The sequence below is a fragment of the Urtica dioica genome, chromosome 8, assembly GCF_054948205.1.
Source record: "Urtica dioica subsp. dioica isolate 48M chromosome 8, U.dioica_male_clone48M_v1_H2, whole genome shotgun sequence".
Lineage (NCBI taxonomy): Eukaryota > Viridiplantae > Streptophyta > Magnoliopsida > Rosales > Urticaceae > Urtica > Urtica dioica.
In genome coordinates, this window is record NC_142763.1 from 10954317 (window position 1) to 10977443 (window position 23127).

The 23127-nt window shown below is 52.7% G+C and overlaps 2 protein-coding genes across 2 annotated transcripts; one reads left to right on the plus strand and one right to left on the minus strand.

Annotated features, from left to right (window-relative positions):
- Positions 1–127: 127 nt before the first annotated feature.
- On the plus strand, positions 128–17786 carry LOC149388055 (Mitochondrial import inner membrane translocase subunit Tim17/Tim22/Tim23 family protein). The gene is made up of 4 exons (XM_089623622.1): positions 128–307; positions 417–530; positions 734–838; positions 17246–17786. Exons 1-4 carry the CDS (start codon positions 199–201, stop codon positions 17503–17505), a joined length of 588 nt encoding a protein of 195 aa, XP_089479748.1. The 5' UTR covers positions 128–198; the 3' UTR covers positions 17506–17786.
- Positions 17787–18123: 337 nt separating this feature from the next.
- Positions 18124–20544, minus strand: FHA2 (SMAD/FHA domain-containing protein). The gene is made up of 3 exons (XM_089624565.1): positions 19688–20544; positions 18818–18975; positions 18124–18521 (listed from the first exon to the last, which is right to left on the minus strand). The coding sequence occupies exons 1-3, from the start codon at positions 20322–20324 to the stop codon at positions 18312–18314; spliced, it is 1005 nt and encodes a 334-aa protein (XP_089480691.1). The 5' UTR covers positions 20325–20544; the 3' UTR covers positions 18124–18311.
- Between the last annotated feature and the right edge of the window lie 2583 nt (positions 20545–23127).

Here is a 23127-nt window from a genome sequence, read left to right on the forward strand (position 1 = left end):
CAAAGGCAATTAATGCCATTTTTTCTTGAACGTATTTTCTCAAGCTTCTTTGCAAGTCACACGACATGTCGTTTACATCCTACACACAAATGAAATGAAGCTTTCAGGGATCTTCTTCATAATTCTTTGTCAACTCACAAAACCCCCGACACGAATTAACATCTCAATCTCAAAGCGTTTCTCAGTCGTAATCCAAAAATGACGCTGAATGAATCAAAAGCCCTAGAACCAGAGGACCGACCATCGTCGTCATCGTCTTCTTCTGGCACTTGGAAGGAGCGAGTCTTCATCCCCACCATTCTCGCTGGTACTTCGATTGTCTCTGATTTTTGCTGAAATTTGATCCGCTCATGGATTGTGATCGGATTGTGATCATTGCTCATTTAATTCGTCTTCGATTGATGCGACGAATTCAGGGATTATTGGCGGCGGAGTTGGATTGGCGTCGAGGCACCGAAAAGTTCACGGCGTTTCCAATATTTCAGCCACTTACGCCACCAATTTCGCCATTGTCACTGGTTGCTATTGCGGTAAATAAAAAGAAAATACTTTTTTTTCCAATAAAGTATTCTTGTAATTGTATTCAAATAGCCATGTTTAGTAGTTTCGGTGTTTGGTTTTCGTTTGATTTCTCTCTTGGTTTTGTGGAAGTTCTTTTGGTTTGGAGAATAAATTGAATTGGTTGAAATTAATGCCTTATAAGTGGCATGGTTTGTTCATTTGGCTTTGACAGTCGCTCGTGAGTTTGTTATATCGTCTCGAAAAGCAGAGCCAGATGATCTTCTGAACTCAGGCATAGCCGGCTTGTTAAGTGGTGCTGTTCTCGGCCGTCTTCAGGGTTAGGTTCTACTCTCTCTTTTCTGCTCGTCTTGCTCGTGATCTTTAACAAACCCGGCTTAGAATTTTGGAGTGAAAGAAATTTGGATTAAATCCTTTCCTTTTGCAACATGTTTTACGTTAGAATGACGATGAGCAAGATGAGGTATGGATTAGCTTAGACTTGTGTTTAAGTATCACTGGTTTTGTCAATAGCTAGAATGGTGGGTCTATATAAAGCAATTCCTTCTATACCAAGGAAATAACAGTGTTTTCGTACTATCATCGATAAGGGCATATGTGTGTTTACTCAATGTTAAGCCGTTTTTTAGGTTCAACACGTATGGACACGTGACGTGAGCGGACTTGGCCACGTGTCTTCGAATCTGTGAGATTAATAAATGGATATTCCTCTTATCGAATTAAGAACGAGAGAATTGGTTTCTCAAGCTCTCGGACACGATCGTAGAGGGAATATAATTTGGCTTGGGAGCCTCGGGTTTTGAGAGAGAGTGAACTTATCTCTCCCACTCTAGAGAGAATGGAAGGAGATCGTTCATCGTTTTTGTGTGAAAATGTGTGAGTGGAGTGGCTTTGATTCTCTTCGTTCTTGATTTCGGTCTCAAAGGTGTTTCTAGTGAGAGAAATAGCTGAATATGAGTTTTCACAGAGTCTAGTTAGAGAGAGAAAAAGCCAACCCTTGACATGAGTTTGTCTTGGGTATTTATAGTAGAGTTATGAGGGTCGGGGTAGTCTCGTCATTTGGCTATTATTGGAGGGACGGTCCTGTTTAGAAGGGGATGGACGAGACCTACCAAGGGGTTACGGGACCTGTCGGGGCCATGGGACTCGCCATGGGAGTCACTGGACGCACCCACGGGTCATGGGACCTGCCGGGGGTCTTGAGACCCGCCAAGAGGGTCACCAGACGTATCCACGGGTCATAGGACCTGCCGGGGGGTCGCCGGACGTACCCGCTGGTCATGGGACCTTTCAGGGGGGGTCGCCAGATTCGCCAAGGGGTCGCTGGACGTGCCCAAGGGTCACGGGACCTGTCAGGGGGGGGTCGCCAGACGTACCCATTGGTCATGGGACCTGCCAGGGGGGTCGCCAGACGTACCCATTGGTCATGGGACCTGCCAGGGGGTCACCGGACGTGCCCAAGGGTCTCGGGACCAGTCGGGGGGTCGCCAGACTCACCAAGGGGGTCACTGGACGTGCCCAAGGGTCTCAGGACCTGTCGGGGGGTCGCCAGACTTGCCAAGGGGGTCGCTGGACGTACCCGCTGGTCATGGGACCTGCCAGGGGGGTCGCCAGACGTACCCATTGGTCATGGGACCTGCCAGGGGGTCACCGGACGTGCCCAAGGGTCTCGGGACCGGTCGGGGGGTCGCCAGACTCACCAAGGGGGTCACTGGACGTGCCCAAGGGTCTCAGGACCTGTCAGGGGGGTCGCCAGACGTACCCATTGGTCATGGGACCTGCCAGGGGGTCACCGGACGTGCCCAAGGGTCTCAGGACCTGTCTGGGGAGTCGCCAGTCGTACCCATTGGTCACGGGACCTGCCAGGGGGTCGCCGGACGTGCCCAAGGGTCTCAGGACCTGTCAGGGGGGTCGCCAGACGTACCCATTGGTCATGGGACCCGCCAGGGGGTCGCCGGGCGTGCCCAAGGGTCTCGGGACCTGTCGGGGGGTCGCCAGACTTGCCAAGGGGGTCGCTGGACGTGCCCAAGGGTCTCGGGACCGGTCGGGGGGGTCGCCATACTCACCAAGGGGGTCACCAGACATAAAACTACTGGTGACGTGGCCAATTGCCTTGTCACGATTCTCTTTGGGCCGGATCTGGTGTACACCTTTTTGGGTTGGGCCGTAGCGTTTCTTGTGAAGGAAAAATGGCCCATAACATTAACCCCCCGAGTTTCTCGGAGAACTTGTTTGTTCGAGAAACTCTAAGGTTTCCCAACGCTTCGTTGTCTGTGTCGCTAATCTTCTGAGCACATTAGCTGTCGGGTGAGAGGCCTGTTCGCAGTACTCCTCCTCTGCTGTCGCCTTCAAACGACTATAAATTCCTCATTTTTATCTTCCTTTGGTCTTTTTGGAGGCATCAGGTTGAGGGGCTTTTGAGGAGAGAACTTGAGAGAACTTCTCTCATTGCTTGTCTCAACAAGGTGGGTCTTCATTTTCACTATTTCTTATTATTTATTTATTTATTGTTTTTTTTTTTTTTTTTTTTTTTTTACTATTTGTCATGTGACTTTCACCACTTGTCACTCCCACTTGCACTCTCCCTTTTTTTTTTTTCATTGATGATTCCCAACCACCCATGTGAGGGTGGAGCCCATGGCCTCGGGATTGACGAACTTGACGTAACGTTCGATTCACCTACTTTCTCGAACGTCGGTCTTGCTCCCCCTTCCACACCTCAAGACGATTTCTTTGAGTTCGAGCACGACTTTGAGAGTATTATAGAGGCTGCCGCGAAAGTGTTCGAGGAGGGTGGAGAAAATATTCCTCCGGCAATGGTTTCGGACGTCCCGGACGTGAGAGAGACGCATACAAATCTTGGGTCGGCCGATGAAGGTCAACACCCACTTGGTCTGGACACCTATTCGCCACAACCCATTCTTGAAAACCCACTTTTTTCCAGATCTGAAAGAAAGGATTTTTACCAACCCTGCGTGGAGGTTCTTCCTTCTCGCGCGCTTGGGCCAGGTCTGCACCCGGTGGCCGAGCTCTGTCTTCCCTCCACGGCGTTGGAGCCGTCGCGCGCAGTGGCTGGAGGTCCCGCGAGCGCTGGGGATGCTCGGCGGACGCCGGGGTTACTTGAATCTGCAACGCCGGGCGTCGTCGTCTGTCATCGCGCGCGATACAACCCGGGCGCCTCCCTCAGATCGCGAACCCAGGAGCTCCCGTCCTTGCTGCCCGAGCCGGATCTGCGCCGGGGAGTCGACCAGCGCCCTCTCTCCATGGTAGCGCCGGACCCAGCTCGTCGCGCGTCGGCCGGATCTGATTCGCTGGTGTCGGGGCCGTGTGGATCTCCAGCGCTTGACGACGACCTCGCCCGAGAAAACCAGTCGGTCGGCGTTCATAGCGTCCAACGCGCGTCGGCTGGAGCTTCAGCCCGCGCTGGATCTAGTTCGTGGGCGCCGGGGTTGCTCGGATCTACGGCGCCGGTGGGGGCTGATTTTTCCGCCGGCGTCCATGGTGGGCCGGCTGAGGATGGAGCTTCGTCGGGCCAAACTTCTTCCAGCCCGGGGCCTTGCCTTGCGCGATTCTCCCAACCAGAGCAGATCTCGCCCGAGCCCGAGCTCTCGCCAGGATCCATGGTGCCGACGCCCTCGGTTGCACACCACGCTGGTGTCGCGTCGGCCCGGGACGAAGCCCCGACAGGACTCGAAAGTGCGAGTGGGGCTGTGGGCCAGTTCCCCCACCGCATGGCTCAGTCTCGGGGGTTACCCAGACCAACAGAGTTGGACGTCGTCTCGCATGGCGCTCCGGCCGTCCCTTCACACGACCCAGGTCCGGCGAGGGTTGTCGCAAGCTTGAAGACGACATGTGCTCCCACTCCGCGCCTCGGGATTCCTAAGGACGCGGCCCGATTCTCTTTGACTGCTCCCCGGAGTTGCGTGACGGGCGCGGGTCATGGTCAAGAGGGTAAGTCGTCTATCTCCGAACCCTGTTTGGATAGAAATTTGGATGTTACCAGGTCGGATCGCGCAGCTTCCTCGCGTTCTCGCGTACTCAAGTTCATCTTGAATCGGAGGGTGTCGTCCCTGCCCGTCCCGAAGCCGGATGGACGCCCGCCATTGGTGCCTCGGGCTCCTCCAACGGGGGCGACGCTTTCCCCGACTCGCCGAGGTGATCCCGATTACCGTCCTTCGCCCGAGGAGAAGGGGAGAATGAGAGAGGACAGGGAGGCGAGGGGAAAAATGAAGAAGAAAAGGAAAAGGAAGGACCGAGGGTCGGGGGGAGAGCCACGTCGTCCTCTTGAGAGAAGAAAACAGAGTAGGGATAAAGCGAGCATTTCAGCCGGGGAGGAGGAATCGGTCTCGGGTGAGGCGGCAGCAGTCACGGCCGTGCCTCATCCGAAAGTCATTCAGATCCGAGGTGGGGGTCCCGAGCCGGGGCCCTTTGACTACTCTGGCCTCGATATCCCGAGCACGGTTACTCCTGCTAAGCTCGCGAGTGTCCGCGCCGAGCTAGGCCTTTCTTCTGACGTGATGCTCCGCCTTCCTCGGAGAGGCGAGGTTCCGAGCCGTCCGCCGAAGGGTCTGGTCGCCGTCCATCTCGATAGCATGCGGAGCGGCATGGGTCTTCCTCTGCAGCCGGTCATTCAGGATCTCCTCGTGTCCCTCGGGGTACATGCGGCGCAGTTGAGTCCGACCTGCTATTGTTACATTGCTGCGAGTCATGTCATCTGGCATGAGCGTCGCGGTCGGGCGATGACGCTTGACGAGCTTCGCGCCTTGTTCTCGTTTTATCCTAACAGGAGCGCGCCGGGGTCGTACTCTCCACGAGACCGTGCTGGTAGGTCGATTTTCGCGGACCTTCCTTCGAAGATAAGTAAGCCGTGGAAGTCTTACTGGGTGTGGACGTCGACTGAGATGGTTGGGATTGCCCCCCGGACCTTTGGTGTGATGAAGGATTTCCCGCCCGGAGACGCCACTCGACGGATAAGCGCGTTCGTTGATTTTGTTAGGGGCTCGACCAGGGAGGACCGTCAGGGGGTCGCGTAGGCGCTTCCGTAGGCGAGCTCGCGTCTCCTCCCACTACTTTGGCGGAGTCCGACCTGCAGTCGGGGGTCTCGACACCTTTGGCCTCGCCTTCGCCCGTCGCGGGGTCTCAGGATCCTCTGGTCGCGTCCCCGGTTCGCGCGTCTCCGATCTTCGTGTCATCAGGAGACACTTCTCCTTTGGGTTCGTCGGGGTCTACTCCCTTGTCTTCCCCGCGCGTTCGACCACCCCCCGAAGACTTCTCGGAGACTCTGTCTCCGCCGGCCTCGCCGGGGGCGCGGGATGGTAGAAGCATTCCTCCGATGAGACTTTTCTCTCGTTGCTTGCACTTGTTGAGTTATTTATACATACGTCTTATTACTGATTGTTCCCTTGTTATCTTTTGTAGGTATGGCTCCCAGGGACCAGCGTGAGAGGAGGAGGTTTACGCCCTCGTTGGACCCTCCTGTTGGGGCGCCTGTCGGGGCGCGCGCCACGCCAGGGGGCCGCGATTCCGGTGCGGATTCGGGTTCCCGAGGGCCGCGTGAGAAGAGAAAATTCACGTCTCTGCCGCCTCCGCCCGTCGGTGATCGTGACACGTCGGGGGCTCGTGGCCCGAGAGCGGCCCCTGTCTCCCATGCCAGGGACGAGAGGAGGAGGTTCATACCCTCGCTGGATCCGCCGGCCGCGTTTCGCGGCGCGTCGAGTGTCGGTGCCTCAGCGGCCGCTCCCGTTCTCGATGCTCGCGTTCCCATTCGCTCGGGGGGTGACGGTGGTTCGGGGAGTCGTGTCTCCGATGTCGATCCCCCTCCAGCGAAGAAACTGCGCGGCCCAACCCGCCCGACTCTCTCCGAGCTCGTGGACGATCTCGCCGACCGTTGCGTCGCCGACCTTCAAGCGACCAAGCGCGGCGAGCTCAAGTCGGTGATTGCGAATGGTGATCTTGAGTCTATGGATAATGCGGCGGACATCTCTCGCTCGGTAAATATTCTTACTTTCTCCGTTCGGTTCGTAGTAGTTGTCTTTAACTGTGTTCTCTGTATTGTCCCGTTTCGCAGCTTTTCATCGCGTGTACGTACAATGCGCAGTTGCTCCGTACCGCGCGTGGCTTCATCAAGGATCTCGGGGATGCTAAGGGAGAGGTTTCGATGGAGCGGAATTCTCTTCGCGCGGAGGTGGACCGGCTGAAGTCGGAGGTCGAGGCCGCGCGAAGGGTCGGCTTCCAGGAGGGTCAGGAGGCTTCCCGCGCCGAAGTCGAGCGTTTGAGGAAGGACTTGGACGAGCGCACTTCGGAGTTGAGGGCGTTGATGTTGAAGCACGGAGAGCAGTCCGTTGAGGTGACGTGCGCTCGTCATGAGATTTCTGACCTTGAAGTGCAGGTGACCTCCCTCCGAGGCGAGGCGAAACTCTGTGCTGAACGCCTCGATTCCGTGAATGCCAAGCTCAAGGATGGCGAGGAGTTGATCGCATCCCTTCGCGATAGCCTGGCGGAGGCGAACGGGACCATCGCCCGGCTCGAGAGGTTGGCCGAGGAGGATTTGGTGGCGACGGAGGAGGCGTGGACCAAGGCTTCCGCCGAGATGTACTGGAATGGGGCCCTGATGTGTCACCGTGGCTTTCTTGAGGAGAATGCGGGGCTTCCGCTCACTTTCTCGTTTCTTGACGTTGACGGTGCTCCCGCCGAGCTTCGCGCGGCCCAGCCCGTGGTCGCCGATCCTGCTGCCGCGGTGGATGACCTTGGCGCCGCGGTCGGGGAACTCGGTGCTGCGGTCGACCCTCCTAGCCCGCCTCACGTGACCTTCGGGGATCCGACTGAGCTGTCTGCCGCCGCTGTCCCAGGGGATTGCCGGGATTGCCCCTCAGGCGACGAGGCGCACGTGGACTTGGGGGACGGTCGAGACGAGGAAGGCGGTCGTGATGGCGATTCTGACGACGAGGATTGACATTGCCTTTGAGACTTTTTAGCTAGTTTTTCTTTTTGTTGTTGTTGTATGGTGCGGTATGTTGTGCACCTGGTTGGTTTATGGCTTTTGGGTTTTGTTCGGTGCGGTCGGTTGTGCACCCAGTTAGATATTTATCTAAACTCTCTTGTGGTGTTCGGGTGATGGAATGCAAGCTGCCTTTAGATTTCCTTTCTTTCGTGATTGCGTTGACCCTTCGAGTCTTTGATTATTTGTGCAATTTTTCCCCTTCTTGTGTTTTGAGGTGGGTCGGGTCCTCGATGGTGTGAGGCCCCTTATCTCGGGCTTCATAGGATTCTTCGAATTGTGTTTCTGGTCTCGGAGTGGCGAGTTTATTTTCTTCTCGGATCTTGTAAAGGCTTTAAGATTGGTCGGGGACTCGATGGCGCGAGCCCCCTCATCTCGGATCGCACGGAACTCTTTGAGATACGCTCGGGGTTCCGGTGCGTGGGAACCCCTTTCTCGGATTTCGTGGATGCTTCGAGGTCGGTCGGGGACTTGATGGCGCAAGCCCCCTCATCTCGGGTCGCACGGAACTCTCTGAGGCATACTCGGGATTCCGTGGACGCTTTGAGGTTGGTCGGGGACTTGATGGCGCAAGTCCCCTCATCTCGGGTCGCACAGAACTCTTTGAGACACGCTCGGGGTTCCATGGACGTTTTAAGGTTGGTCGGGGACTTGATGGCGCAAGCCCCCTCATCTCGGGTCGCACGGAACTCTTTGAGGCACGCTCGGGGTTCCGTGGACGTTTTGAGGTCGATCGGGGACTTGGTGGCGCAAGTCCCCTCATCTCGGGTCGCACGGAACTCTTTGAGACACGCTCGGGATTCCGTGGACGCTTTGAGGTCGATCGGGGACTTGGTGGCGCAAGTCCCCTCATCTCGGGTCGCACGGAACTCTTTGAGACACGCTCGGGATTCCGTGGACGCTTTGAGGTTGGTCGGGGACTTGATGGCGCAAGTCCCCTCATCTCGGGTCGCACGGAACTCTCTGAGGCATGCTCGGGATTCCGTGGACGCTTTGAGGTTGGTCGGGGACTTGATGGCGCAAGTCCCCTCATCTCGGGTCGCACAGAACTCTTTGAGACACGCTCGGGGTTCCGTGGACGCTTTGAGGTTGGTCGGGGACTTGATGGCGCAAGTCCCCTCATCTCGGGTCGCACAGAACTCTTTGAGACACGCTCGGGGTTCCGTGGACGCTTTGAGGTGCGTTTGGGGCTCGACACCGCGAGGCCCCCATACAAAAAAAAAAAAATTTCTTATTTGCTTTTTTATTTTGTCGTTGCGTTTTGTGCTCGGTGTTCGTCCTACTCTGTTAACCCCCCAGTTTTTTATGCAATTTGAGTTAAATTGTATGAAAAATTAGGAGCTGAGTATTGCAAACTGAACGCGAGTTCCGACTTCATTCATTGCTTTGGCGCGTCGCCTGCTTTTGAGAAATTCAAAGTACATTTGGGCCGGTGGCCGCTTTTGGAAAAGTAAATTACACTTGGGCCGAAAGCCGCTTTTGGAAAGTAAATGCTAACTCTTGCTCTGTTGTTCTCCATTCTTCGGGTTTCTCGATGTCGTCGCCTATTGATAGTACTGACGGAGGTGCTCCGCGTTCCATGGGTGCCTGATCTCCGTGCCGTCCATCTTGTCGAGGTGATAGGTCCCGTCGTGTATCACCTTCCGGACTCGGTACGGCCCTTCCCAGTTCGGCCCGAGCACTCCTGCCCCGCGAACCTGGGTGTTTTGGAACACCCTCCTCAGGACGAGGCTTCCTTCGGCAAAACGGCGGGCCTTGACCTTCGAGTTATAATGCTTCTCGACGATCCTCTTCTGCGCGGCCAGACGGGTAAGGGCTTCGGCTCTCTTCTCCTCGATCACATCGAGTTCCATCCGGAGGGCTTCATTGTTGCTCTCTTCGTCGAAGCTCTCTGTCCGGAATGATGGGGCACCGATCTCGACGGGGATGACGGCTTCGACCCCGTAGGTCAGGGAGAAAGGCGTCTCGCCGGTGGCGGTTCGCGCCGTTGTTCGGTAGGCCCAGAGGACGAGAGGGAGCTCATCGGCCCATGCACCTTTCTTCTCTTCCAGCTTTTTCTTCAAAGTTTCCTTGATCGTCTTGTTCACGGCCTCGACTTGACCGTTCGCTTGTGGGTGGCGTGGCGACGAGAAAGTCTTGCTGATCTTCAACTGCTCGCATATTCTTCGGACCTTCGCGTTGTCGAACTGGCTACCATTGTCAGTGACGATCGAGGCGGGGATGCCATGGCGGCATATGATCGATTTCCACATAAAATTGGTAGTGTTTGCTTCCGTTACCGTAGCCAGGGGTTCCGCTTCCACCCACTTGGTGAAGTAGTCGATGGCAACTATTGCCCAGACTCGCTGGCCTGACGCCATGGGGAGTTTCCCGATGAGGTCCACTCCCCATTTCGCGAATGGTCGCGCCACGATGATCGGACATAGCGGAGCCGGGGCCTGTCTTGGGACATGCGAGAACCTCTGACACTTATCGCATTTCCGTGCCAAGTCAAACGCGTCTTTCTTCATTGTCGGCCAGAAGTAGCCTTGCTTGAGCGTCTTCAGGGTCAAGGACTGGCCCGCAGAGTGATTCCCACAAATTCCTTCGTGGATTTCCCTCAAGACGTAGTCTGCTTCAGCGCTGTCCAAGCATCGAAGAAGCGGCTGCGAATACCCTCTTTTGTACAGCGTGGATCCTCGCAAGACGTACTTATGCGCGTGGTACTTTACCCTCTTGGCTTCGGCTTGATCAGCGGGGAGGATATTGTCGCGGAGGTACCTAGTGATCGGGGTCATCCAGTTCGTCTGGGGTTCTTCGTCGATTAGATTCACCTCCCCCTTGTTGATGGACGGAAGCTTCAAAGTTTCGACGGGCACCTTTCCGAGCTCTTCGCTGTCGCATCCTGATGCCATTCGAGCCAAGGCGTCGGCTTCGGCGTTCGAGCCTCTGGGGACCTGTATGATTTCGTACCAGGGGATCGACCCCAGTCGGAGCTTGGTTTCTTCCAGGTATGCCGCCATGTTTTCCTCCTTGGCTTGGTATTCTCCATTTACTTGGTTGACGATGAGGAGCGAGTCGCAGTGGATCTTGAGATTTTCAGCCCCGAGCTTCCTGGCCAAGTCGAGTCCCGCCAGGAGGGCCTCGTATTCGGCCTCATTATTCGAAGCTTTGAACTGGAAATTGATGGCGTATTTGAGCTTTTCCCCATCCGGATTGACGAAGACGATTCCTGCCCCCGATCCACGGACGTTAGACGCTCCGTCCACATGCAGGCTCCAGACTGGCCCGTCGGGGGCAGCCTTCCTCTTCTTGCATGCGTCCTTGTCTTCCGCGACTCCTTTGTTCTGCTTGTCTTCCTCTTCTTGGTATAGATTCACATCGTAGGTGAATTCGGCGATAAAGTCAGCGACAGCTTGTCCCTTGATTGCTGTTCTCGGCTGGAACTCCACCCCATATTCACCTAGTTCCTGGGACCAGACGGCCATCCTTGTCGAAGTGCCCTTCTGCAAAGCTTTCTTGATTGGGTACTCGGTCCTTACTATAACTTGATGTGCTTGAAAATATGGCCGGAGCTTCCTCGCAGACATAGCCAGAGCGAGTGACAGCTTCTCTATCTCCGGGTATCGCGTTTCAGCGTCTAAGAGCGCTTTGCTTACGTAGTAAACGGGCCATTGTATCTTCTCTTCTTCTCGGACGAGGACCGCGCTGACCGCCCTCGTTGACACAGAGAGGTACAGGTAGAGGGTTTCGCCGTCTCTGGGCTTCGCTAGGAGCGGTGGCGTGGCGAAGTATGTCTTTAAGTCCTGGAATGCGGTTTCGCACTCGTCGGTCCACTTAAAGTCGGCTCCTCCTTTGATGGCTTGGAAGAAAGGCTGGCATCGGTCGGTGGCCTTGGAGACGAACCGACTTAGCGCTGCCACGCGCCCAGTGAGGCTTTGGACTTCCTTCGCCTTGGTTGGGGACCTCATATCCAGGAGTGCCTGTATTTTTTCGGGATTGGCTTCGATGCCTCGCTGGTTGACGATGAACCCCAAGAATTTCCCTGACTCTACGCCGAACGCGCACTTGTTTGGGTTCAGCTTCATCTTGTATTTTCGGAGAAGGGTGAAGGTCTCCTCCAGGTCCTTGACATGATCTGGCGCCTTGAGGCTCTTGACGAGCATGTCGTCGACATAGACCTCCATCGTCTTCCCAATTTGCTTGGCGAACATTTGGTTTACCAAGCGCTGATAAGTGGCTCCGGCGTTCTTCAGTCCGAACGGCATCACCTGGTAACAGAATAAGCCTCGATCGGTGGTGAAAGTGGTCTTCAGCTCGTCCGGTCCGTACATTCTGATCTGATTGTACCCCGAGTACGCGTCCATGAAACTCATGAGCTCGTGTCCTGCGGTGGAGTCGACCAGCTGGTCAATCCTTGGCAGGGGAAAGCAGTCTTTCGGGCACGCCTTGTTGAGATCGGTGTAGTCGATGCAGATTCGCCATTTCCCGTTCGACTTCTTCACCATGACCACATTGGAGATCCAACTCGGGAATTTAGCCTCGCGGACGAACTTGGCGGTGATTAACTTATCCACTTCCTCGCTAATTGCGAGGTATCTTTCCGGGTTGAATGACCTTCTCTTCTGGATTTTCCCTTTCTCTCCGGGGAGCACGTTGAGCCGATGAGAGATGATCTCTGGGTCGATCCCCGGCATGTCCGCGTGCGTCCATGCGAAAACGTCTTTGTGCTCCCGGAGGAATGTTCCGAGTCGGTCTTTTAACTCGGACGACAGGTGTGCTCCTATCATGACGACCTGCTCGGGGTTGGCATCGTCGAGTATCACAGGCACGAGATCGCTCGACGCCTCCACTTTCTTGGTGTCGGCTTCCTCTCGCGGGTCCAGATCCTCGAGTGCTCGCGTCTTGCTGATCTCGCCTGGGAGGTCGTCTCCGACCTGGCATATGACTCCTACCGTGGCGTCGTCTTTCCTGATGCGAGACCCCTGGACGTGGCATGCCCTGGAGTCGGCTTGGCTTCCTCGCATCAACCCTACTCCCTTTGGCGTTGGGAATTTCACGAGGAGGTGGTATGTTGAGGTGACCGCGCGCAGCCTGTTGAGCGTTGGTCGCCCTATGATGACATTGTGAGCGGAAGGTCGGTCCACAATTAGGAAGTCCACCAGGCGCGTGACCTGGGCTCCCCCCTCCTGTCCGAATGTGACTGGGAGGCTTATGGAACCTTCCGTGTAAACGCACTCTCCCGCGAACCCGAAGAGCGGGGTCTTGACTGGGGTCGGGCGGACTTCGCCAAGGTCCATCCGGTCGAGGGCGGCTTTGAACAGGATGTCGGCCGAACTCCCGTTGTCGATGAGAATCCTCTTCACCATATTGTTCGCTATCTGCGCCTTGACAACGATGGCGTCGTTGTGCGGGTGCATCACCTGGCGGGCCTCTTCCTCGGTGAAGTGGATTGTTTCGTATGGCGTAGCTGGGCATGTACCCTGGGTGAGATTGATATGGTGGGAGGGGCCTTCTCCAGCCGCCGCCCGCGCGTAGTTTCTTCGTTCGTGCGCGGTATCTCCCGCTTCTGGCCCTCCAAAGATAGTGGTCACCAAGTTGAGTGGGGCGTTGGCCACGTTGCCTCTGCTGTTGTTGTTGTTGCTTCCACCCGTGACAACTTCCTTCCCACGTTCCTGTCTCCTGTCGTTTTGGGGAACCTGTCTCCTTGGCGCGGGGTCCGGATTGGCAACCATGGCCATCACGAACTCCTTCAGCTCGCCATTCTGGATGTGACTTTCGATCTGCCTCCTGAGCTCGATGCATTCGGCGGTGAGGTGACCGTGGTCTTTGTGGAAATGGCAGTACTTGTTCTTGTTGCGTTTCGATGGGTCCTTCGCCATGGGTCGGGGCTCGGTGAACATGTCCCCGTGCAAGGCCAGAATTCGATCCGGCGTAGCCTTGAGCGGCGTGAAGTCGGCGTTCCTCTGGAATCTCTCGACTAGTAGGGGTCTCTGTCTCGGCGGGGGTCGGACGTTCGAGGCCGCGGCGCTGGCGCCCCGGCTCTTCTTTCTTCGTTGATCGTCGTCGGCTTCGTCCTCGTCCCTGCGCCGGTTTCCCCTCTCGCGGATCCTCCGACTCTCGTAGTACTCCTCGACGGAGATATGCTGGGTAGCTTGGGAGATGAGCTCCGTCATCGTAGCGGGTCGCTGTTTCACCAGTGACGTTAGAAGGTCGCCAGCCCGTAGGCCGTCAATGAAGGCGTAGACAGCGTCGCCGTCCTCGTAATCGTCCACCTTGTTGGACTCCTCGATGAACCGGTTGAGGTAGTGTTGGAGCGTCTCGGAGCCGCCCTGTTTGATCGTCAGGAGGTATGATTTTTCCTTTCTCCGGACTCGTGAGGCGGAGAAGCGGGTAAGGAACCTCTCTTGGAGGTCCTCAAATGACTGGACGGTCCCCCGCCCAAGTCTTTGGAACCACTCGAACGCGGTCCCGGTGAGGGTCAGGCAAAATGCCTGGCACATCGTCGACGGGGATTGTCCCGCCATCCTCATATTGGTCTGGTACTGGTGGATGTGGTAGAGGGGGTCCGTACTTCCGTCGTAGAGCGGCATGGCGGGCGGGCGGAAGTTCCCCCCGGCGTCGTCAGCGAGCACGTGTGCCGCGAACGGTGAAGCCACGCCCTCGATCATGCTCCTTACCAAGGGGGTTCTCGTCTGCGCCGCTCGCAACTCTCGGACTTCCTCCCTTAGCACGTTGACCAGGTTGGTCAACTCGTCGTTCCCGACCTGCGTAGCGGCCGGCGCGAACCTGGTGGTGCGCCCTCTCTCGTTCGATGCCTGGGTGGCGTGCGGGGCGGGAGGCGTCGGGGTCGCCGTTGCCGGGGGAGCAACCTCCTGCTGCTCATGGGTCCCCGGGGCGGGCTGGTGCCTTGGGATCTCCCATCTGGCATTGAGGTGGCGTCTCAAGTCCACGTTTGGCTCTAGGCGCCCCGGCGACCTGACACGTCGCGGCGGTGAGAACCTCCTTGCGTCCCCGCTGTCGGCGACCTCCTCCCCTAGCCCCAGGCGTTCGAAGGCGGACCTTCGCGATTCGGTTCCTACTCCGGCCGTGGAGCGGGACGCCTGGGGTAAGGGGGCTCGAGGCTGCGCTCGCGGGTCTCTTCGTCCCTCGTCGCGGCGAGCCTCCGAGCGCTGCGGTACCTGTTCGTGGGCCATCCGTCGCTCCTCCCGGTGGTTGTGTCCGATGTCCCGTATGCTCGGGTCGGGCACGTCGTCCTGGCCGCCTTCGTCGTGACTCCCCGAGTGGACATCTCGCCCCTGTCCGTTTCTCTCCCGGGCATGACGCCTCATGGTCCGCTCCTCCCTGTCTCTTGCGAATTCACCCGCCAGTAAGAATAGACTGTTCTCGAGGCGTTCCATCCGGTCGTCTCGCTCGATGAACACCGATTCGGCGGGGTTCGCTGCGTTGGCGGCATTCGGGTCGGCCGTCGGCATTGCGCCCGTCGATGGACCGGCTCCCGCCTGGGGGGCTTCCTGGGCGTGTCCCTGTCTTGCCTGCGTCCGCGCTCGCGTGTGGAGCGCCACGCTCTCCGTTCGTCGGGGAGCGCCACTCTCGGAGACGGCCGCGCGGTTTGACATGGTGACTTCTTGATGCAGTGGGAGTTCCTCGGTACCTAAGAAATGAGTGTTTTTGCTGGTGGAGAGCCCGTACGTGGTTGTTCTCGGGATCCCCTCCTTCTAGCGCCAAAATGTTAAGCCGTTTTTTAGGTTCAACACGTATGGACACGTGACGTGAGCGGACTTGGCCACGTGTCTTCGAATCTGTGAGATTAATAAATGGATATTCCTCTTATCGAATTAAGAACGAGAGAATTGGTTTCTCAAGCTCTCGGACACGATCGTAGAGGGAATATAATTTGGCTTGGGAGCCTCGGGTTTTGAGAGAGAGTGAACTTATCTCTCCCACTCTAGAGAGAATGGAAGGAGATCGTTCATCGTTTTTGTGTGAAAATGTGTGAGTGGAGTGGCTTTGATTCTCTTCGTTCTTGATTTCGGTCTCAAAGGTGTTTCTAGTGAGAGAAATAGCTGAATATGAGTTTTCACAGAGTCTAGTTAGAGAGAGAAAAAGCCAACCCTTGACATGAGTTTGTCTTGGGTATTTATAGTAGAGTTATGAGGGTCGGGGTAGTCTCGTCATTTGGCTATTATTGGAGGGACGGTCCTGTTTAGAAGGGGATGGACGAGACCTACCAAGGGGTTACGGGACCTGTCGGGGCCATGGGACTCGCCATGGGAGTCACTGGACGCACCCACGGGTCATGGGACCTGCCGGGGGTCTTGAGACCCGCCAAGAGGGTCACCAGACGTATCCACGGGTCATAGGACCTGCCGGGGGGTCGCCGGACGTACCCGCTGGTCATGGGACCTTTCAGGGGGGGTCGCCAGATTCGCCAAGGGGTCGCTGGACGTGCCCAAGGGTCACGGGACCTGTCAGGGGGGGGTCGCCAGACGTACCCATTGGTCATGGGACCTGCCAGGGGGGTCGCCAGACGTACCCATTGGTCATGGGACCTGCCAGGGGGTCACCGGACGTGCCCAAGGGTCTCGGGACCAGTCGGGGGGTCGCCAGACTCACCAAGGGGGTCACTGGACGTGCCCAAGGGTCTCAGGACCTGTCGGGGGGTCGCCAGACTTGCCAAGGGGGTCGCTGGACGTACCCGCTGGTCATGGGACCTGCCAGGGGGGTCGCCAGACGTACCCATTGGTCATGGGACCTGCCAGGGGGTCACCGGACGTGCCCAAGGGTCTCGGGACCGGTCGGGGGGTCGCCAGACTCACCAAGGGGGTCACTGGACGTGCCCAAGGGTCTCAGGACCTGTCAGGGGGGTCGCCAGACGTACCCATTGGTCATGGGACCTGCCAGGGGGTCACCGGACGTGCCCAAGGGTCTCAGGACCTGTCTGGGGAGTCGCCAGTCGTACCCATTGGTCACGGGACCTGCCAGGGGGTCGCCGGACGTGCCCAAGGGTCTCAGGACCTGTCAGGGGGGTCGCCAGACGTACCCATTGGTCATGGGACCCGCCAGGGGGTCGCCGGGCGTGCCCAAGGGTCTCGGGACCTGTCGGGGGGTCGCCAGACTTGCCAAGGGGGTCGCTGGACGTGCCCAAGGGTCTCGGGACCGGTCGGGGGGGTCGCCATACTCACCAAGGGGGTCACCAGACATAAAACTACTGGTGACGTGGCCAATTGCCTTGTCACGATTCTCTTTGGGCCGGATCTGGTGTACACCTTTTTGGGTTGGGCCGTAGCGTTTCTTGTGAAGGAAAAATGGCCCATAACACTCAATATGAAAGAAGCACTTAATTATATCAGAAATTGGCTTAACCAAGTAGTTCAAAGTGAAATAATATTGCAGTATTGCCGTTATGGCATTGTAAACCCTTCCGCGGTACAGTCATATCTATTGCTAAATTGAACAGCTTTTGTGAGACCAAAAACTCCGGATTGCTTTGGATCCAAAGATCCACTGCCATTCTTAACTCATGGACTCGTACCTCTAATTTTCATGGTCTCGACATGCATGATTGTTGTTTCATCATATCCTTAATATATATATATATATATATATATATATATATATATATATCATCCTCGAATGTTTCAACATATTTATTGGGTTTTGTTATTAGCCTAGTGAATATACCAAAATTGTTCATATGAAAGATGGTATCTCTGTCATCTGAAAAATTGCTCCTCATTGGCCATGTAGGTGGTCGGGTCGGCGCTGCCAAATACGCCGCGGTCTTTGCTGTCGCGGGGACTGCATTGGATTTCTCCTATCAGAAAGTAAGAGCTAGTTTGAGGGAATACACTGAGTCGATGACAGAAGAGAAGAGCGAGAGTTTTTTCAAGCTGCCGGACTGGTCTCCGATCCAAGTCCTTGATGATGAACAGCTTGCTGCCAAAGAGGCTCGGGAAAAGAAGCTCTATGCACAGAGATTCGGTGACCTAAACAAAAAGGAGTCATAACACTGATGTACTTTGTTTACTTTGTTTGCGAAGTCTTTTGTCATTTTTGTTACGGACAGTTCAAACTCCGGAAAGCTGGCATTGAAGCTGTCAGAGGATTAGGCCGCGAAAGTCCTTCGGTGTTAGGTGCTTCGATCGACCAATTTTTTGTTTTGTTTTTGGGATGAACTATGTTCTTACATTGTAACGAGATTTGAGGGGTCTGAAAGAATAAACACTTAAAATTTGGAAATCTAACTTGCACATTGAGAAATCTCTCTGTGGATACAAAGTTGGAAAGAGCTATGTTTTGCCCATTTTGTTGGCCCGATTGGAACTTGGAATACTAAAAGTAAAAAAAATTATTTTTTTAAAGATCAAAGTATTTTTCAAGTCTCATTTGGTTCGAGGAAAAAAGTAACAAAAATTTTATAGCTAATAATTGAATCTCATTATATATTGCGCTAATGTTATTTGTGTAACAGCTTTACTTCGCTATACTCATTTTCCTTGCAAAAAATCATTCTTCTATAATATTGATCTGAAATAAAGGCTTGGTGATCAAGTACTCCTCTTAGCTCTTCAGAGCCTGCTCGATTTCTATGGTGATTTTTTAAAAACTCGGCTACACTGAGATCATGTTCGATAATTAGTCGATTGCCAAAGTACCTAAGGTTAAATACCACAAACAAACACGTCAAAATAGAAACAGGTACAAACAAAGAGGCTAATCTCAGAAGAGTGCGCTGATTTTTTTTTTTTTTTGGGGTCCAAATGGAGATCGGACAGATCAATTGCGTCAAGCGTTAAAGCTTTGTCCCATGCTTCTACGAGATGAGAGAAACAAGAGAGACGAACTCGAGAGTAATCCTACCCTTGGATCTCGTATTGATGACGAAGTGCTCGGGGTACTTTCTGAGCAGCATTAGCAAGCCATACCATGGTTTTCCCTTTGCTTCTGGGCCGGGCCAGTCCTCGGATGTCAAATATCTCCTCACTCGGCTGTGATGCCAAACGCTTCCGAAATTCTCTACCAACTGCACATTAATAAAATAAAATAAAAAAAGTACAATTTAAGAAGAATCTGAAGGCCTGAGGCTAAAACAAATGGATCACCCACACGGGCATAGACTGTGATCCGTTGATGAACAGGAAAGCATGGTGGGTCTTTGCATATGCCTAAAGAAAACCAAGACGAGCAATTCGAAATAGACTATGATCCGTTAACAAACCAATTTTACTTCACTATTTAACTATCCAACTCACAGACGAACTCTCGCAAACAAAGGTCCCACGGAAGTGAAAGCTAGCATTGGATGGTCACGAGACTAACCTCGGCATGAAGTTTCTCCATCGGCATCCACTCTCCGGGACCGCAGACATCAGAAAGAACATTCGCAACAGAAGAAACCACGTCCTTCTCCTCGAGCTGAAGCAGTTGTTGGTTATCAGCTTCTCGATCCCCTCTAGACCTTCCCTCTCCCTTTTTCTCTGCACGGTTAACATGACACAAATGAAAGATCATGCCGTTTGGGAACAAGTCTCGATTTTCAAGGCTGTAAGCTCGTCTATAGAGGCTAAATTCAACAAGAACACCAAACAAAGGAACGCCAAAAATATTCTGAGTTGGATAAACTGTGTTGTTGACAACAAAGGTGAGGGGACACGAGGTCTTAGAACCGTAGAAGATCTTAAACCACGAGATTGGCACCAGGGACAGGTTTTAAAGAATGACCTAATTGTTTTTCACCAGGTTCTAATCACTAACAAACTCCTCTTAACCTCGATCGTTACACAACCCAGTGCACAATAAAGACCATAACTGTGAAAATTCAGGATAGACCGATAGATCGTAGATCAGTAAACAGAAACGAAATTTATCCTCATCAATAAAGACATTTATTCAAGTCGAGACGTAATCCCAAAGTTCTCAACTTGTCACCAAAACCACAGCCACGGAACACAGGATACAACTCTACAATCACCAAACTGGATACAGTCTAATGAATGACAATTTACTCTGATAATTGGAATTTGGAATAGAATAGAAGTACAAGCATCAAACACAGCAAAGATCTTCATATATCAAAATCCAATTGTAATTAGTCCCACCATCTACAGAAACAGGACTCTATAACACAAAAGCACAAGTATATGAAGTAAATTGAACATCGAACCAAAATATATAATATCGAAGACTAACCCAATCCTCCACCAGGCTTGCCACCACCACCAGACCCTCCAGCACCGCCATAGCCATAACCATCATACCCCTCTCTCCTCACCTTCTTCCCAATACCATTATCATTCTCGCCATCGTTGTTGTCATCGTCATAACCCTCATCGTAGTACTCTCGCCCACGCGCCTTCTTAGGAACCGCCGCGGCCGCAGCGGCACCGGAGGAGGCCGCGCCGGCGGGGTATCCGTACGGAGCCTGAGACAGCGCCGGAGGATAGTGACGTGGCGCGGCGGAGGCGGCGGCGAGGATGCTCCGAACGGGAAGCAGAAAGTAAAACTCCTTATCGCCGATCTGAAGGAGGTCCTGGGAGTCGAGCTTGACCGGGGGGTTTCCCGGGAGGTGAAGGACGCCCTCGACGAGGCAGCCGTTTTTGCCGAGGACTTCGAGGGCGAAGCGGCGGCGCGTGAAGTCGTAGAAGATGCGCGCGTGGTGGCGGGAGATGTTCATCCCTCCGCCGAGGCTGGAGAGGTCAACATCGACGTTGGACTTCTTGGAGTTTCGGCCGAGGACTATGGAGTAGGTTTGCATGTAGTACTCGAAGTCCTCGCCCTGGAGCTTCGCGAACCCCGCCTCCACGTCGCCGCCGCCTGGACCTGACATCGAAGCTCCGCCGTGGTCGATCGGAGATGGATTAGGGCTCGATTAGCTGGGGCTTCGATTGTGAATATCGGATTTCGATTTTGTGAATTCGAGGCTTCGTATGTATAATTCACACACGACGTGTATGATGATTTGGGAGGGAATTAGGGGAATGGCTATGTTCAGGAACTTTAGTTATTAATTTATTTTTTTCATTTTTATTTACACGAAACAAATTAAATATGGGACATGTATGGTATGGTATATTGAAGGGGACTTAGAAAATAATTTATTTATTTTTTTGTTTTTGCTTTTTTTTTTTTTTTTTTTATACACCGGAATGACCATTCTCATTAAAATGTTGAGGCTCTCATAAATACAATATGGACACTCGTACATCTAGACAATAGTGGATTGTAATTGAAAAGACTTAGCAGTCAGAGCATGAGCTACAAGATCCCCCTCGCGGAGTATACGTCGACATTGTTAAGGAGACGCTGAATCTCCGCGACTACCGACTCTGCAACAGCCGGGTATTGGCTCTCCTTGGCGATGGCCGAGGCCGCAATAAGGCAATCACTCTCCACTAAACTATGTGGAGGTCCTGTTGCATTGCGAACCTCAACCCCTCCCTGATGACGATCAGCTCCGCAATGAAAGGCTTGTGACGGAGCCAGGAATTTAATTCAAGGGGACCCAAACAAAAGTTAAACAAAATTAAAGATACAAATTATATAATAAAAATACCCAACATAAACAAAAGAGTACATCTTTTGCTATGTTATACTCCAACCAAGTAGGATAGTCTTGAAATCTTGATGGGTTGAATTTTCTAATTTTCGTTCCAAAAAGAGTTTTTGGAAAATCATGATTGTGTGGTTGGCAATGACATTTTAGCATATACTTTCTACGCACGTCATCTTTGACATTAGGATGATAATTCAACATTGGAATCCTCAACCCCGGATCGGTAGGGAGCTCTTCTATATTGACCTCCAAATCTTCATTTCTCTTCTTTCCACTTTTAGCGTGTTCTTCTATTAATGTTGTTGTTGAGTCTACTTTTCTTTTGAAATATCTCTCCATATCTATACTCATCAAAAAAATCAACACCAAATAATTAGAGAAAAAAAAAATCTATTTTGGACTTTCATCAAACACATAGTATGCATTAAAAGATTAGAGAACTCCAACAACAAAAATACATAATGAGCAATGCACATATGTTCATAATATTAAACACTTACCTTGTTAATGGTAAAAAAAAAAAAAAAAAAAAAGAGAGAGGACTTGAAATGAGAAACTAGAAGAAAAATAGTATGATTGGTATTTGGAGTTTTTTTAAATATAGAAGATGATGGATATAAAGAATGAATTTTTTTTGGACTTTCCTTTTAAAAACGCTCAACTGGTTTTATTTAAAAAAAAGGCAAATTTAAGCCCAGTAGGATTCAAACTCCTGAGCTACAACTCCAAACCCACGTTTGCCTTAAGTGGTTGACCATTTGAGCTGCCAAAGCTTTGTGACATTATTAGTGTACTTGTTCTATTTATTAATATGCATTATTTAATTTTTTTTAATAATTATAACTAAGCCTACTAATTGTCCCGAGTCAGTGGGGACCCGTGCACCCGCTGGTCCCTACGTGGCTCCGCCTTGTAGATGTTGGAGACTTTTTTTGCAGGAAGCCCCGACCACCGCCACTTCACTGCTCCGAACCACGCCTCCATATCTTATCCCGTCTCCTGATCGAGGGATTGAAGCGTCGATGTTGAGCTTGAGTTCCCCGAGTATGGGGGGATGCCATCTCATCTTCTCCCTGTCACTTCTTCCGCCCTTCTGCCCTTTTCGGCCAGGCGCTCCGTTGAAGTCTGCAAGCCACTCACTTGCAGCGGCCGGAAAGTTCTCCCGCAGAGTGTACTCTGACCTGTGGACCAAGTTGTTTCGGGCGCGCCAAAGCAGGAAGCAGATTGCTAAAATTCTCGCGTTCTTCCCGTGATAAATTTTGCCAAAAGTGTTCCACGCTGTCACGGAAACCAGCCGGGAGGCGATTCCGAAAAATCGATGTTCTCCACATCTTCCGTGTTTTCCAGCACTCCAAGAACATGTGCGCCGCTGTCTCCGGTTTTCCACAAGTACGACACTATGTGGCGCAATCAATACCTCGGCGTGATAGGGCCTCGAACGTAGGTAGACAATCATTTAAAGCTCTCCACGCGAAAACTTTCACCTTCGGAGGGGTCCGCATTTATAATATAGTTGTGGCTATACGTATGAGGTTATTTTTTAAGGTATAATTGAAAATTTAAACATATAATGTGTATTTATTTTATTATAAATACTTATTTTTATTCAGTTTATTTTATAAATAAGACTTTTTATTTCACTATAATAGGTGTTCTAATCTATTGAAATGTTACACCTTCTATGTATACTAGTTATAGGTACATGTTACACGCGTATTTATACAATTTTTGTTTTAATAATTTATAGCATATTTTAAAAGTCATAGTTGAGATTCGCAAAAGATGAACAAGAGAAAATCTCAATCTAACATAATGAAATAATGAGAGAGAGAGAGAGATAGAGAATTTGTGTAATTGATTTTTTGTTAATGATGAACTTAAGTTACAACCTAATTATACAAATGTGTAAATCTAATTACATAATTAACTAGAGTTTATAGCTAACTCCTTTGACTAATTGACTTAGCTACTTCTAGCTGCCTTCTTGCTTGACTGTTGATGATTAGTCTTCATTCATCTCAACATTCTCCCTCAAGTGAAACGGTGAGGCTCTCACGTGCAACGTGTCCTTCAGTTT